This window comes from Mustelus asterias, chromosome 21, assembly GCF_964213995.1.
Source record: "Mustelus asterias chromosome 21, sMusAst1.hap1.1, whole genome shotgun sequence".
NCBI lineage: Eukaryota > Metazoa > Chordata > Chondrichthyes > Carcharhiniformes > Triakidae > Mustelus > Mustelus asterias.
In genome coordinates, this window is record NC_135821.1 from 18,637,038 (window position 1) to 18,651,092 (window position 14,055).

Below are 14,055 nucleotides of genomic sequence, written 5' to 3' on the forward strand. Positions count from 1 at the left end.
CGCGGCCCGTGCCCTCTCCAGCCCCTCACCCAGGGCCCGTACCCACTCAGCCCCTCACCCGCGGCCCGTAGCCTTCACCCAGGCCCCATACCCTCACCCAGGGCCCAGCCCCTCACTGGCAGCCTATGCCCTCCCCCGCCGCCCTCTCCTGGAGAGCAGATTTCCACTCCACCTGACGAAGGAGCAGCGCTCCGAAAGCTAGTGGCGTTTGCTACCAAATAAACCTGTTGGACTTTAACCTGGTGTTGTTAGACTCCTTACTGTGTTTACCCCAGTCCAACGCCGGCATTTCCACATCTTGGCCATAGAAGACAGAGGGTAGCAGTAGAGGGGTGCTTTTCTGAATGGAAGGCTGTGACTAGCGTGTTCCACAGGGATCAGTTCTGGAACCTTTGTTCTTCGTAGTAGATATAAATGATTTGTTTAAGTTTGAGTTTTTAAGTTTTTATTTATTAGTCACAAGTAAGGCTTACATTAACGCTGCAATGAAGTTACTGTGAAATTTCCCCTAGTCGCCACACTCCGGCGCCTGTTTGGGTCACTGCACCCTAACCAGCACATCTTTCAGATTTGGAGGAAAATGTAGCTGGTCCGATTAGTAAGTTTGCAGACAACACAAAAATTGGTGGAGTTGCGGATAGTGAAGAGGCTTGTCAGAGGATACAGCAAGATATAGACCGGTTGGAGACTTGAGCGGAGAGATTGCAGATGGAGTTTAATCCGGACAAATGTGAGGTAATGCATTTTGGAAGGTCCAATGCATGTAGGAATTATACAGTAAATGGTAGAACCCTTAGGAGTATTGACCGGCAGAGAGATCTGGGTGTACATGTCCACCAATCACTGAAAGTGGCAACGCAGATGGACATCACGATCATGGCTGACCATCCAACTCAATAGCCTAATCCTGCTTTTTCCCCATAACCTTTGACCCCATTCACCCCAAGTGCTATATCCAGCCGCCTCTTGAATACATTCAATGTTTTGGCATCAACTACTTATTGTGGTAATGAATTCCACAGGCTCACCATTCTGGGTGAAGAAATGTCTCCTCACCTCCGTCCTAAATGGTCTACCCTGAATCCTCAGACTGTGACCCCTGGTTCTGGACTCCCCCACCATTGGGAACATCCTCCCTGCATCTACCCTGTCTAATCCTGTTAGAATTTTATAAATCTCTGAGATCCCCCCCTCATTTGTCTGAACTCCAGCAAAAACAATCCTAACCTAGTCAATCTCTCCTCATACATCAGTCCCGCCATCCCCGGAATCAGCCTGGTAAACCTTTGCTGCACTCCCTCGAGAGCAAGAACATCCTTCCTTATATTTACGATCTTCAGTTTTGGACTCCCCGCACTCCCCCCTCTCTTACATCTACCCTCTCAAACTCATTCACATTGAAAGATCTCTTTCAGGTCAACCTTCTCTTTACTGATAATATAACCTCTTCGTTCTGGTAGCATGCTTGTGAAAATTCTTTTTGCTCCTTCTCCAGTTCTCATTTATCCTTTTAGTAACATGGAGACTAGAGCTGTGTCTAATGAACTTCTACACCGGTTTAACAGGGCGGCATGGTGTCACAGTGGTTAGCACTGCTGTCTCACCGTGCCAGAGACCCGAGTTCAATTCCAGACTTGGGTGCCTGTCTGTGTGGAGTTTGCACATTCTCCCTGTGTCTGCGTGGGTTTACTTCCACAGTCCGAAAGAGGTGCGGGTTAGGTGGATTGGCCATGCTAAATTGCCCCTTAGTGTCCAAAGATGTGTCAGTTAGGTGGATTGGCCATGCTAAATTGCCTCTTAGTGTCCAAAGATGTGTCAGTTAGGGGGATTGGCCATGCTAAATTGCCTCTTAGTGTCCAAAGATGTGCAGGCTAGGGGGACTGGCCATGCTAAATTGCCTCTTAGTGTCCAAAGATGTGCAGGTTAGGGAGATTGACCATGCTAAATTGCCTCTTAGTGTCCAAAGATGTGTAGCTTAGGGGGATTGGACATGTTAAATTCTTCCTCAGTGTCCAAAGATGTGTAGGTAAGATGTGTAGGTTAGGAGGATTAGCGGGTTACGGGTAAGATGATTAATAAAAAATTTTAAATGCAATTGATTTGAAATGTTGTTACAGAGCCCTCTGCTCAAACCAAACTCTAGCAAAGCTCCAATGTTTAATATCTTTATTTGTAATGAAAGTGGATTTGCCCTTTGAAAGCTGCCCTATGCTGTATAAAGGTGGTACAATGAGGGGTGATGCGTTAGTCAGTGTGTTGGCACAGCAACCTGCAGTGCCCGTGAAAAAGGTTAAATATCAAGGCAGCTGTTCCACATGGGATGGATTCCCGTTGGATGGGGATTAATCAGTGCTTGTTCTGGGGGAGTGGGAGCCTGTACTGGCCTGGAGGCTGCTCACCTACCTGTCTGTCACCTTCAGCGAGGGGGCAATGCAAAATCAGCAAGAACAAATCATTTGCGCCAAATTTCATGTTCATTAATTATGAAGATTTTTAAAGAATGACTCACTGCGATTAAGGAAAAGCAAATGTGGGAGAATCGAATCCGTACAGTGCAGAAGGAGGCCATTCAGCCCATCAAGCCTGTACCAACACCAATCCCACCCAGCCTATCCACGTAATCCCATGAATGTACCCTGCTAATCCCCCTGACACTAAGGGTCAATTTAGCACGGCCATTCCACTTAACCTGCACATCTTTGGAATGTGGGAGGAAACCGGAGCACCCGGAGGAAACCAATAGGATATGCTTGGGGGGGGGGGGGGGGGGGGTGGGTGGCTGATGGTGGTTTCAGAGGGCATTTAAGAGTCAACCATGTTGATGTGAGTCTGGAGTCACATGCAGACCAGACCGGGTAAGGATCATTTGAGAACCAGAAAGGTTTTTACAACACGGTGGCATCAGTGGTTAGCACTGCTGCCTCACCGCCAGGGTCCTAGGTTCGATTCCAGCCTCGGGCCCGTGTGGAGTTTGCATGTTCTCCCCGTGTCTGTGTGCGTTTCCTCCGGGTCCTCCAGTTTCCTCCCACAGTCCAAAGATGTGCGGGTTAGGTGGATTGGCCATGCGAAATTGCCCCTTAGTGTCAGGGGGGATTAGCAGGGTAAATGGGGTTACGGGGATAGGATCTGGGTGAGATTGCGGTCGGTGCAGATTCGATGGGCCAAATGGCCTCCTCCTGCACTGTAGGGATTCTATGGAACAATGGTTTTAATTCCAGTTTTTTAATTCAATTTCAATTCCACCATCTGCTATGGTGGGATTCAAACCCAGGTCCCCAGAGCACTGGGTCTCTGGATTGCTCGTCCAGCGTCAATCCAACTACGCCACCGCGTCCTCCCTGCTCATGAACACTGCGATTGACCAGCTAGGAGCTGTTTCTGTGCTGTAGGCTGCATCCAGTTCAAACCTGCCTCCTGTGTGGCTTGTAAACCCCTTGCTGGTGTCCTGCTGGAAAAGGCTAACCGTTATTTGATCTGTTACAGATTCTCGGGGCCTCAGTCTGAGCTCTACCAGGTTGTTCTTGATGTTCAGAAGTCTTGCCTATCTCTGTGCACTCCTGGGATCAGTCTGGAAAACATCTACACGTTTATGCTGGCTGCACTCAAACAGAAGCTGAAGGAGATGGGGGTCCTGCAGGAGACAGCCACCCAACGTGTTGGCCACAAGGTCCGACCCATTCATAAACTCATTGCTTCAGCTCAGTGTGATCAGTTACGGTTAAGTTGGTAAACTATTGGGAAGCAAAGGGTTTGCATGTTAGCACTAACCAAATAGGGCATCAGTCCTGTGCCTGGGATTGCCATTCAGCTGTTTTGCGGCTCTCTTCGGCACAGGGGGCCTGACTCTTGTTGGGGTTTGTGTTGGCTACGCCTCCTTGAACGCCGCAACCCTTCAGAAGCTCACCCAAGTTGGCCATCGATTGATCACAGAACCTACAGGAGGCCATTCAGCCCATCGAGTCGGCACCGACCCCAATCCCACCCAGGCCCTATCCCCGTAACCACATGTATTTACCCTGCTAATCCCCCCTGACACTAAGGGGCAATTTAGCATGGCCAATCAACCTAACCCGCACATCTTTGGACTGTGGGAGGAAACTGTGGCTTTCAGGGAGAAGGGTGACCTGCCCGCAGGCTGTAGTGGCTGCTGCTTTGTACCCGATCATTAAAAACACAAAGTCATAGAAATCATAGAATCCCTACAGTGCAGAAGAAGGCCATTCGGCCCATCGAGTCTGCACCGACCACAATCCCACCCGGGCCCTATCCCCGTAACCCCACATATTTACCCGCTAATCCCTCTAACCGACGCATCTCAGGACTCCAAGGGGCAATTTTGAACCTGGCCAATCAACCTAACCCGCACATCTTTGGAGTGTGGGAGGAAACCGGAGCACCCGGAGGAAACCCACGCTGACACGGGGAGAACGTGCAGACTCCACACAGACAGTGACCCAAGCCGGGAATCGAACCCAGGTCCCTGGAGCTGTGAAGCAGCAGTGCTAACCACTGTGCTACCGTGTGGAGGATCAGTCAGCATCTGAAAATTCAAATAAATTACATTCACGTTTTGGCTGAGAGTTCATTACCAATAACTTTCTGCATATTTCCAATAGTTTATATTTTTAGTTCAGATCTGTGACATTCATATTTTTACTTTTTATCACAGAATAGAATCATAGAATCCTACAGTGCAGAAAGAGGCCATTCGGCCCATCGAGTCTGCACCAACCACAATCCCACTCAGGCCCTATCCCCATAACCCCATGCATTTACCCTCGCTAGTGCCCACGACACTAAGGACCAATTTAGCATGGCCAATCCACTTAACCCGCACATCTTTGGACTGTGGGAGGAAACCGGAGCACCCGGAGGAAACCCACGCAGACACGGGGAGAACGTGCAGACTCCGCACAGACAGTGACCCAAGCCGGGAATCGAACCCGGGTCCCTGGCGCTGTGAGGCAGCAGTGCTAACCACTGAACTACCGTGCCACCCAATGGCTAATGTGGGGCTTTGATTCCATTTTCCCACCCACTCCCCATATAGAGTCAGAACTTTACAGCATGGAAACAGGCCCTTCGGCCCAACTTGTCCATGCCGCCCTTTTTTGTTTAAACCCCTAAGCCAATCCCCATTGCCTGTATTTGGCCCACATCCCTCTATACCCATGTTACTCATGTAACTGTCTAAATGCTTTTTAAAAGACAAAATTGTACCCGCCTCTACAACTGCCTCTGGCAGCTTGTTCCAGACACTCACCACCCTCTGTGTGACAAATTGCCCCTCTGGACACTTTTGTATCTCTCACCTTAAACCTATGCCCTCTAGTTTTAGACTCCCCTACCTTTGGGAAAAGATATTGACTATCTAACTGATCTGTGCCCTCATTATTTTATAGACCTCTATAAGATCACCCCTCAGCCTCCTACGCTCCAGAGAAAAAAGTCCCAGTCTATCCAGCCTCTCCTTATAACTTAAACCATCAAGTCCCGGTAGCACCCTGGTAAATCTTTTCTGCACTCTTTCTAGTTTAATAATATCCTTTCTATAATAGGGTGACCAGAACGGTACACAGTATTCCAAGTGTGGCTTTAATTCTTTTAATATCTTTTAATTCCCTGAGAGACCAAAAATCTGTCTATCCCAGCCCTAAACATGTTCTATGATGGAGCACCCACAACCCTCTGGGGCAGAGAATTCCCAAGATTCGCAACCCCCGAGTGAAGTAACTTCTTCTCATCTCAGTCCTAAATGATCGGTCCCCTTACCCTGACTAGATTCCCCGACCGGCGGAAACGATCTCTCGGTAATCTTGTCAAACCTCCTCAGAATCTTGTCTCAGTGGGATTCCCGCTCATTCTTTCAAACACTGGGGAATATAGGGCCAGGTTTCTGCAATGAGAGTTGTGTTCTGTCCCTGCAGGCTGTGGGGGATTACTGCCCACACCACGTAGGACATTACCTGGGCATGGACGTCCACGACACACAGGAAATCTCACGGACCATAGCCCTCCGGCCTGGCATGGTGGTGACCATCGAACCTGGTAAGTAAATCAAAACCAGTGGTAAGTTATAAAGCTGAGTTCCTGGCACTTAGTTTCTGCCTCGAACCAAATTCTAATTAATGTTCGGACAATCATAAGCAAGAATATACAGATCTGACCTTCTGCCTCATTTCAGCGAACAATCTTGCTGCAGCGCGGTGGTTAGCACCGCTGCCTCTCAGCGCCAGGGACCCGGGTTCGATTCCCGGCTTGGGTCACTGTCGGTGTGGAGTTGGAACGTTCTCCCCGTGTCTGCGTGGGTTTCCTCCGGGTGCCCCGGTTTCCTCCCACACTCCAAAGCTGTGCAGGATAGGTGGATTGGCCGTGCTAAATGTGTGGGGATACAGGGTAAGGGCAGGAGAGAGGGCCTGGGTAGGATACTCTGTCAGAGTCGGTATAGACTCGATGGACTGAATGGCCTCTTCTGCACTGTAGTAATTCCATGATTGCACCATCGCGTGCCCTCTGATTGATTCCAGAATGTATGGCGGCACAGTGGTTAGCACTGCTGCCTCACAGCGCCAGGGACCCGAGTTCGATTCCGGCCCTGGGTCACTGTCTGTGTGGAGTTTGCACATTCTCCCCGTGTCTGCGTGGGTTTCCTCCCACAATAAGACCACAAGACATTGGAGCAGAATTAGGCCACTCGGCCCATCGAGTCTGCTCTGCCATTCAATCATGGCTGATATTTTTCTCATCCCCATTCTCCTGCCTTTTCCCCTGATCCCCTTATTAATCAAGAACCTATCTATCTCTGTCTGAAAGACACTCAATGACCTGGCCTCCACAGCCTTCTGCGGCAAAGAGTTCCACAGATTCACCACTCTCTGGCTGAAGAAATTCCTCCTCATCTCTGTTTTAAAGGATTGTCCCTTTAGCCTGAGGTTGTGCCCTCTGGTTCTAGTTTTTCCTACGAGTGGAAACATCCTCTCCACGTTCACTCTATCCAAGCCTCGCAGTATCCTGTAAGTTTCAATAAGATCCCCCCTCATCCTTCCAAACTCCAACGAGTACAGACCCAGAGTCCTCAACCGTTCCTCATACGACAAGCTCTTCATTCCAGGGATCATTCTTGTGAACCTCCTCTGTACCCTTTCCAAGGCCAGCATATCCTTCCTTAGATATGGGGTCCAAAACTGCTCACAATACTCCAGATGGGGTCTGACCAGAGCCTTATACAGCCTCAGAAGTACATCCCTGCTCTTGTATTCTAGCCCTTTCGACATGAATGCTAACATTGCATTTGCCTTCCTAACTGCTGACTGAACCTGCACATTAACCTTAAGAGAATCTTGAACAATGATTCCCAAGTCGCTTTGTGTTTCTGATTTCCTAAGCATTTCCCCATTTAGAAAATAGTCTATGCCTCCATTCCTCCTTCCAAAATGCATAACCTCACACTTTTCCTCATTGTATTCCACCTGCCACTTCTTTGCCCACTCTCCTAACTGGTCCAAGTCCTTCTGCAGCCCCCCTGCTTCCTCAATACTACCTGTCCCTCTACATATCTTTGTATCATCTGCAAACTTAGCAACAGTGCCTTCAGTTCCTTCCTCCAAAATCGTTAATGTTATCCAAAAGATGTGCTGGTTAGAGTGCATTGGCCGTGCTAAATTCTCCCTCAGTGTTACCCGAACAGGCGCCGGAGTGTGGCGACTAGGGGATTTTCACAGTAACTTCATTGCAGTGTTAATGTAAGCCGCCTTGTGACACTGATAAGTTAAAAAAATACCCTCCAGCCGCTTTGTCTGTCAAATATAAATCAATCACCCTCTTAAACTTTATAAGGGCCTCCACTTCCCCAGCCTCCCTGTTTACGCCGCTCCATATCTTTGGCATCTCCACTGGAAGAGGTTTTATCTTTAGGTCTTTTCAAAGTAAAACTTGTCACCTTTCTGCAAACCCATCCATTTGCCCCTTCCCCTGAGGCCCCGCCTCCTAACCGTAGGTATTACTTGATTGATCAATGAAAGGAGGGTCAGTGTGTCATTCCCTTTCTGTTTGTTTATTTTTATTCAAATACAGGACATGGGTGTCGCTGGCTGGGCCAGCAGTTATTACCCATCCGTAATTACCCCTTGAACTGAGTGTCTCGCTCGGCCATTTCAGGGGGCAGTTAAGAGTCAACCACATTGCTGTGGCTCTGGAGTCACATGGAGGCCAGACCGGGTAAGGACGGCAGATTTCCTTCCCTAAAGGAACATTAGTGACCCTGACGGGTTTTTCTGACAATCGACAATGGTTTCATGGTCATCAGTAGATTCTTAATTCCAGATTTTGATCGAATTCAAATTTCACCATTTACCGTGGTGGGATTCGAACTCGGGTTTCCAAGGGCAAGGTGGATTGGAAACACACTAATGTGACGCCCCTATTCAGAAAGGGAGAGAGGCAAAAAGTAGGAAGCTATAGACTAGTTAGCTTGACCTCTGTGGCGGGGAAGCTGCTGGAATCAATCATTAAGGAGGAGATAACTGAGCATTTGGGAAGACAAAGCTCAATCCACCATTGTCAGCATGGTTTTATGAAGGGGAAGTCATGCTTGACAAAGTTGCATGAGCTTTTTGAGGACATAACCAGCAAGGTGGATAATGGGCAATCTGTGGGTGTGGTATATCTAGACTTCCAGAAGGCATTTGACAAGGTGCCACATAAAAGACTGATCCAGAAGGTGAGATCGCAGGGGACTGGGAGTAGAGTACTAGATGCATTTGGAATACTGCGCCCAGTTCTGGTCGCCACACGACCAGAAGGACGTGGAGGCTTTAGAGAGAATGGGGTCAGAGAGTGGGGAGAGAGTGACGTTCACGAGGGGTCATAGGTTCAAGGTGAGGGGGGGGGGGGGGGGGAGAGGTTTAACGCAGATATCAGAAGGATGTATTTTACACAGAGGGTGGTGGGGGCCTGGAATGCGCTGCCAGGCAAGGTGGTGGCAGCACAGTAGCACAGTGGTTAGCACTGCTGCTTCACAGCTCCAGGGACCTGGGTTTGATTCCCGGCTTGGGTCACTGTCTGTGTGGAGTTTGCACATTCTCCTCGTGTCTGCGTGGGTTTCCTCCGGGTGCTCCGGTTTCCTCCCACAGTCCAAAGATGTGCGGGTTAGGTTGATTGGCCATGCTAAAAATTGCCCTTCGTGTCCTGAGATGCGTAGGTTAGAGGGATTAGTGGGTAAATATGTGGGGGTAGGGCCTGGGTGGGATTGTGGTCGGTGCAGACTCGATGGGCCGAATGGCCTCTTTCTGTACTGTAGGGTTTCTATGATTCTAGTGCAGAGGAGGTTTACCAGGATGTTGCCTGGTATGGAAGGGCTTAGTTATGAGGAGAGATTGGGTAAACTGGGGTTGTTCTCCCTGGAAAGACGGAGGATCAGGGGTGACCTAATAGAGGTGTATAAAATTATGAAAGGCATAGATAGGGTGAACGGTGGGAAGCTTTTTCCCAGGTTGGTGGTGACGTTCACGAGGGGTCATAGGTTCAAGGTGAGGGGGGGGGGGGAGGTTTAACGCGGATATCAGAAGGACGTATTTTACACAGAGGGTGGTGGGGGCCTGGAATGCGCTGCCGGGCAAGGTGGTGGAGGCGGACACACTGGGAACGTTTAAGACTTATCTAGATAGCCATATGAATGGAGGGATACAAAAGAATGGTCTAGTTTGGACCAGGGAGCGGCGCGGGCTTGGAGGGCCGAAGGGCCTGTTCCTGTGCTGTATTGTTCTTTGTTCTTTATTGGAGTGAGGATTGGCTGGCTGACAGAAAGCAAAGGGTTGGGATAAATGGGTCCTTCTCTGGCTGGCGAACTGTAACAGCAGGTTATCACAGGGGTCAGTCCTCGGGCCTCAACAGTTTATAATCTGTATAAATGATCTGCATGTGGAGATGCCGCCATTTGACTGGGGTGAACACAGTAAGAGTTTTAACAACACCAGGTTAAAGTCCAACAGGTTTATTTGGTAGCAAATACCATTAGCTTTCGGAGCGCTGCTCCTTCGTCAGACGGAGTGGACATTTCCACTCCATCTGACGAAGGAGCAGCGCTCCGAAAGCTAATGGTATTTGCTACCAAATAAACCTGTTGGACTTTAACCTGGTGTTGTTAAAACTCTTAAAATGATCTGCAAGCAGGGACAGAGTGTAACATAGCAAAATTTGTGGATGAGACTAAAATAGGTGGGAGAGCAGACAGTGAACAGGAGATAAAGATTCTACAGACAGGTATAGATAGGCTAGGAGAATGGGCCAAAATTTGGCAGATGGAGTTTAATGTGGATAAATGTGAGGTTTTTCATGTTGGCCAAAAAAAAAAGAAAGGCAAATTATTATCCAAATGGAAAGCAGATTCAAAATGCATCCGGGCAGAGGGATCTGGGTGTCATGAATCACAGAAAGTCGGTATGCAGGTGCAGCGTGTAATAAAAAAAGGCAAATGGGATGTTAGCATTTATTGCAAAGGGACTGGAGTATAAAAGTAGAGGAGTGTTGCTGCAATTGTATCGGGAGTTGGTGAGACCACAGCTGGAGTCGTGTCCAGGTTTGGTCTCCTTATTTGGGGGAGGATGCGGTGGCATTGGAGGCAGTTCAGAGGAGGTTCACCAGACTGATTCCGGGGATGAAAGGGTTGATGAATGAGAAGAGATTTGGGCTTGTACTCACTATAGTTGACAAGGGTGAGAGGGGATCTGATCGAGGTTTTTGAAATTTTATAAGGGATTGATAAAATCAATGTAGACCAATTGTTTCCTCGTGTGGGGCAATCTGGAACAAGAGGCCACAGGTATACGTGGAGAGGCGGTAGATTTAAAACTGAGATGAGGAGGAACTACTTCTCGCAGAGGGGGGGGAATTGGTGGAACTCCCATAGCGTGGTGGAGTCTGAATCATTGAATGGTTTCAAGAAGGAGATAGATATATTTCTGATAGAAAAGGGATAAGGGGATTTGGGGAACAGGTGGGGAGGTGGATTTGAGACCAGGGAGAGATCAGCCATGATCTGATTGAATGGCGGAGCAGGCTCGAAGGGTTGAATTTGCCGACTTCTGCTCCTAATTCCCATAATTCGGGAGGCGGAGGTGGAAGTTGATAGGAGTTATAGAGAAATAGTAACTCCTAGAAATGAGGCTTGGGTCAATGCCAGGAGGAGGGGTAAGAAGCAATCGGGAAGACAATCCCCTGGGGCGGTTCCCCTCCATAATAGGTTTTCGGTGCTGGAGGCTACAGTTGAGGAGGAATCAACTGAGCATAGAGAGCAGATCTCTGGGGGTGAGCCGAGTGAGAAAGCTCAGGTGGTTAGGGGCTGTAAAAGACTGGGCCTTGTGATTGGGGACTCCACAATTAAGGGGACAGATAGGAGGGTCGGAACTAAAGGTAGGGACTCAGGGTTGGTGTGTTGCCTACCAGGGGCTGGGGTCCGGGATGTGTCTGACAGGGTATTCAGGACTCTTAGGGGGGAGGGAGATAAACCACAAGTTATTGTACATGTGGGGACACACGACATAGGGAGGATAGGGGAAGGGGATATTAGGCAGGGATTTATGGAGTTGGGGTGGAAACTAAAGGCCAAGACTGACAGAGTGGTTTTCTCTGGACTCTTGCCTGTACCACGGGATAGTTTAGAGAGGAATAGGGAGAGGGAAGGTTTGAATTCATGGCTGAGGGGATGGTGCAGGAGGGAGGGGTTCAGGTACTTAAGCAATTGGGGCTCGTACTGGGGAAGGTGTGACCTCTATGAGAAGGATGGTCTACACCTTAATCAGAAGGGGACCAATATCCTGGGGGGTAAATTTGCTAAGGCCATGCAGGGAGGTTTAAACTGATTCGGGGGGGGGGAGGGATCCTGAGTAGTGGGGCTGAAAGTGAGGGATGCATGGATGGGGACTGCAATGCACGGCATTGCAGAGGTGGGGTGGAGCAGGGTTTGAAATGTGTATACTTCAATGCCAGGAGTATTCGCAATAAAGTGGGTGAACTTGCAGCGTGGATCAGTACCTGGGACTTCGATGTTGTGGCTATTTCAGAGACATGGATAGAGCAGGGGCAGGAATGGATGCTGCAGGTCCCGGGGTTCAAATGTTTTAGTCGAAGTAGGGAAGGAGGTAGAAGAGGGGGAGGGGTAGCATTATTGGTCAGAGATTGTATCACAGTGTCAGAGAGGAGGTTTGATGAGGACTTATCTGTTGAGGTAGTATGGGCGGAGATTAGAAATAGGAGAGGAGAGGTCACCCTGTTGGGAGTCTTTTATAGACCTCCTAAAAGTTCTAGAGAGGTTGAGGAAAGGATTGCGGAGTCAATCCTGCTTAGGAGTGAAAGTAATAGGGCAATTGTTATGGGGGATTTTAACTTGACTAATATTGACTGGAATTGTTATAGCTCTAGCTCGTTAGAGGGGTCAGTTTTTGTTCAAAGCGTGCAGGAAGGTTTTTTGACTCAGTATGTAGACAGGCCAACTAGAGGTGAGGCTATATTGGATCTGGTGCTGGGAAATGAGCCAGACCAGGTGCTAGACTTGGAAGTTGGTGTGCATTTTGGTGATAGTGACCACAATTCGGTTACGTTCACCTTAGTGATGGAAAGGGATAGGCATGAACCTCGGGCCAGTGGTTTTAGCTGGGGGAAGGGTAATTATGAGGCTATTAGGAGAGAATTAGGAAACATAGGTTGGACTAGGAGATTACAGGGACTGGGAACGTCCGACATGTGGAGTTTTTTCAAGGAGCAGCTACTGCGAGTCTGTGATAGGTATGTCCCTGTCAGGCAAGGAGGAATTGGTAGGGCTAGGGAACCGTGGTGCACCAAAAAAGTTTCTTTGTTGGTTAAAAAGAAAAAGGAGGCTTATGTTCGGATGAGACGTGAGCACTCGGGTAGTGCACTAGAAAGCTTTAGATTGGCTAAGAGGGAGTTGAAGAGCGAGCTTAGAAGGGCTAAAAGGGGACATGAGAAGACTTTGGCGGATAGGGTTAAAGAGAATCCTAAGGCGTTCTATAGGTATGTCAAGAACAGAAGGTTGGTTAGGGCAAGTTTAGGGCCAGTTATAGATGGCAGAGGGAAGTTATGTGTGGAACCGGAGGAGATTGGTGAAGCATTGGACCAATATTTCTCTTCGGTGTTCACGCAAGGGGACATGAATATAGCTGAGGAGGACACTGGGTTGCAAGGGAGTAGAATAGACAGTATTACAGTTGATAAGGAGGATGTGCAGGATATTCTGGAGGGTCTGAAAATAGATAAATCCCCTGGTCCGGATGGGATTTATCCAAGGATTCTCTGGGAGGCAAGAGAAGTGATTGCAGAGCCTCTGGCTCTGATCTTCAGGTCGTCGTTGGCCTCTGGTATAGTACCAGAAGATTGGAGGTTAGCGAATGTTGTCCCATTGTTTAAGAAGGGGAACAGAGACTTCCCCGGGAATTATAGACCGGTGAGTCTCACTTCTGTTGTCGGCAAGATGTTGGAAAAAATTATAAGGGATAGGATTTATAGTTATTTGGAGAGTAATGAATTGATAGGTGATAGTCAGCATGGTTTTGTGGCAGGTAGGTCGTGCCTTACTAACCTTATTGAGTTTTTTGAGAAAGTGACCAAGGAGGTGGATGGGGGCAAGGCAGTGGACGTGGTATATATGGATTTTAGTAAGGCGTTTGATAAGGTTCACCATGGTAGGCTTCTGCAGAAAATGCAGATGTATGGGATTGGGGGTGATCTAGGAAATTGGATCAGGAATTGGCTAGCGGATAGGAAACAGAGGGTGGTGGTTGATAGTAAATATTCATCATGGAGTGCGGTTACAAGTGGTGTACCTCAGGGATCTGTTTTGGGGCCACTGCTGTTTGTAATATTTATTAATGATCTGGATGAGGGTATAGTTGGGTGGATTAGCAAATTTGCTGATGACACCAAAGTCGGTGGTGTGGTAGACAGTGAGGAAGGGTGTCGTAGTTTGCAGGAAGACTTAGACAGGTTGCAAAGTTGGGCCGAGAGGTGGCGGATGGAGTTTAATGCGGAGAAGTGTGAGGTAAT

The 14,055-nt window shown here is 48.6% G+C and overlaps 1 protein-coding gene across 2 annotated transcripts in view; it reads left to right on the top strand.

Moving 5' to 3' along the window:
* xpnpep3 (X-prolyl aminopeptidase 3, mitochondrial) overlaps nt 1-14,055 on the top strand; it is a 96,417-nt gene that overhangs the window by 24,232 nt on the left and 58,130 nt on the right. For both annotated transcript variants that reach the window (XM_078237586.1, XM_078237587.1), the window contains exons 8-9: nt 3,484-3,667; nt 5,928-6,048. In XM_078237586.1, coding sequence (XP_078093712.1) covers nt 3,484-3,667; nt 5,928-6,048 — 305 coding nt within the window. The remainder of the gene's footprint in view (nt 1-3,483; nt 3,668-5,927; nt 6,049-14,055) is intronic.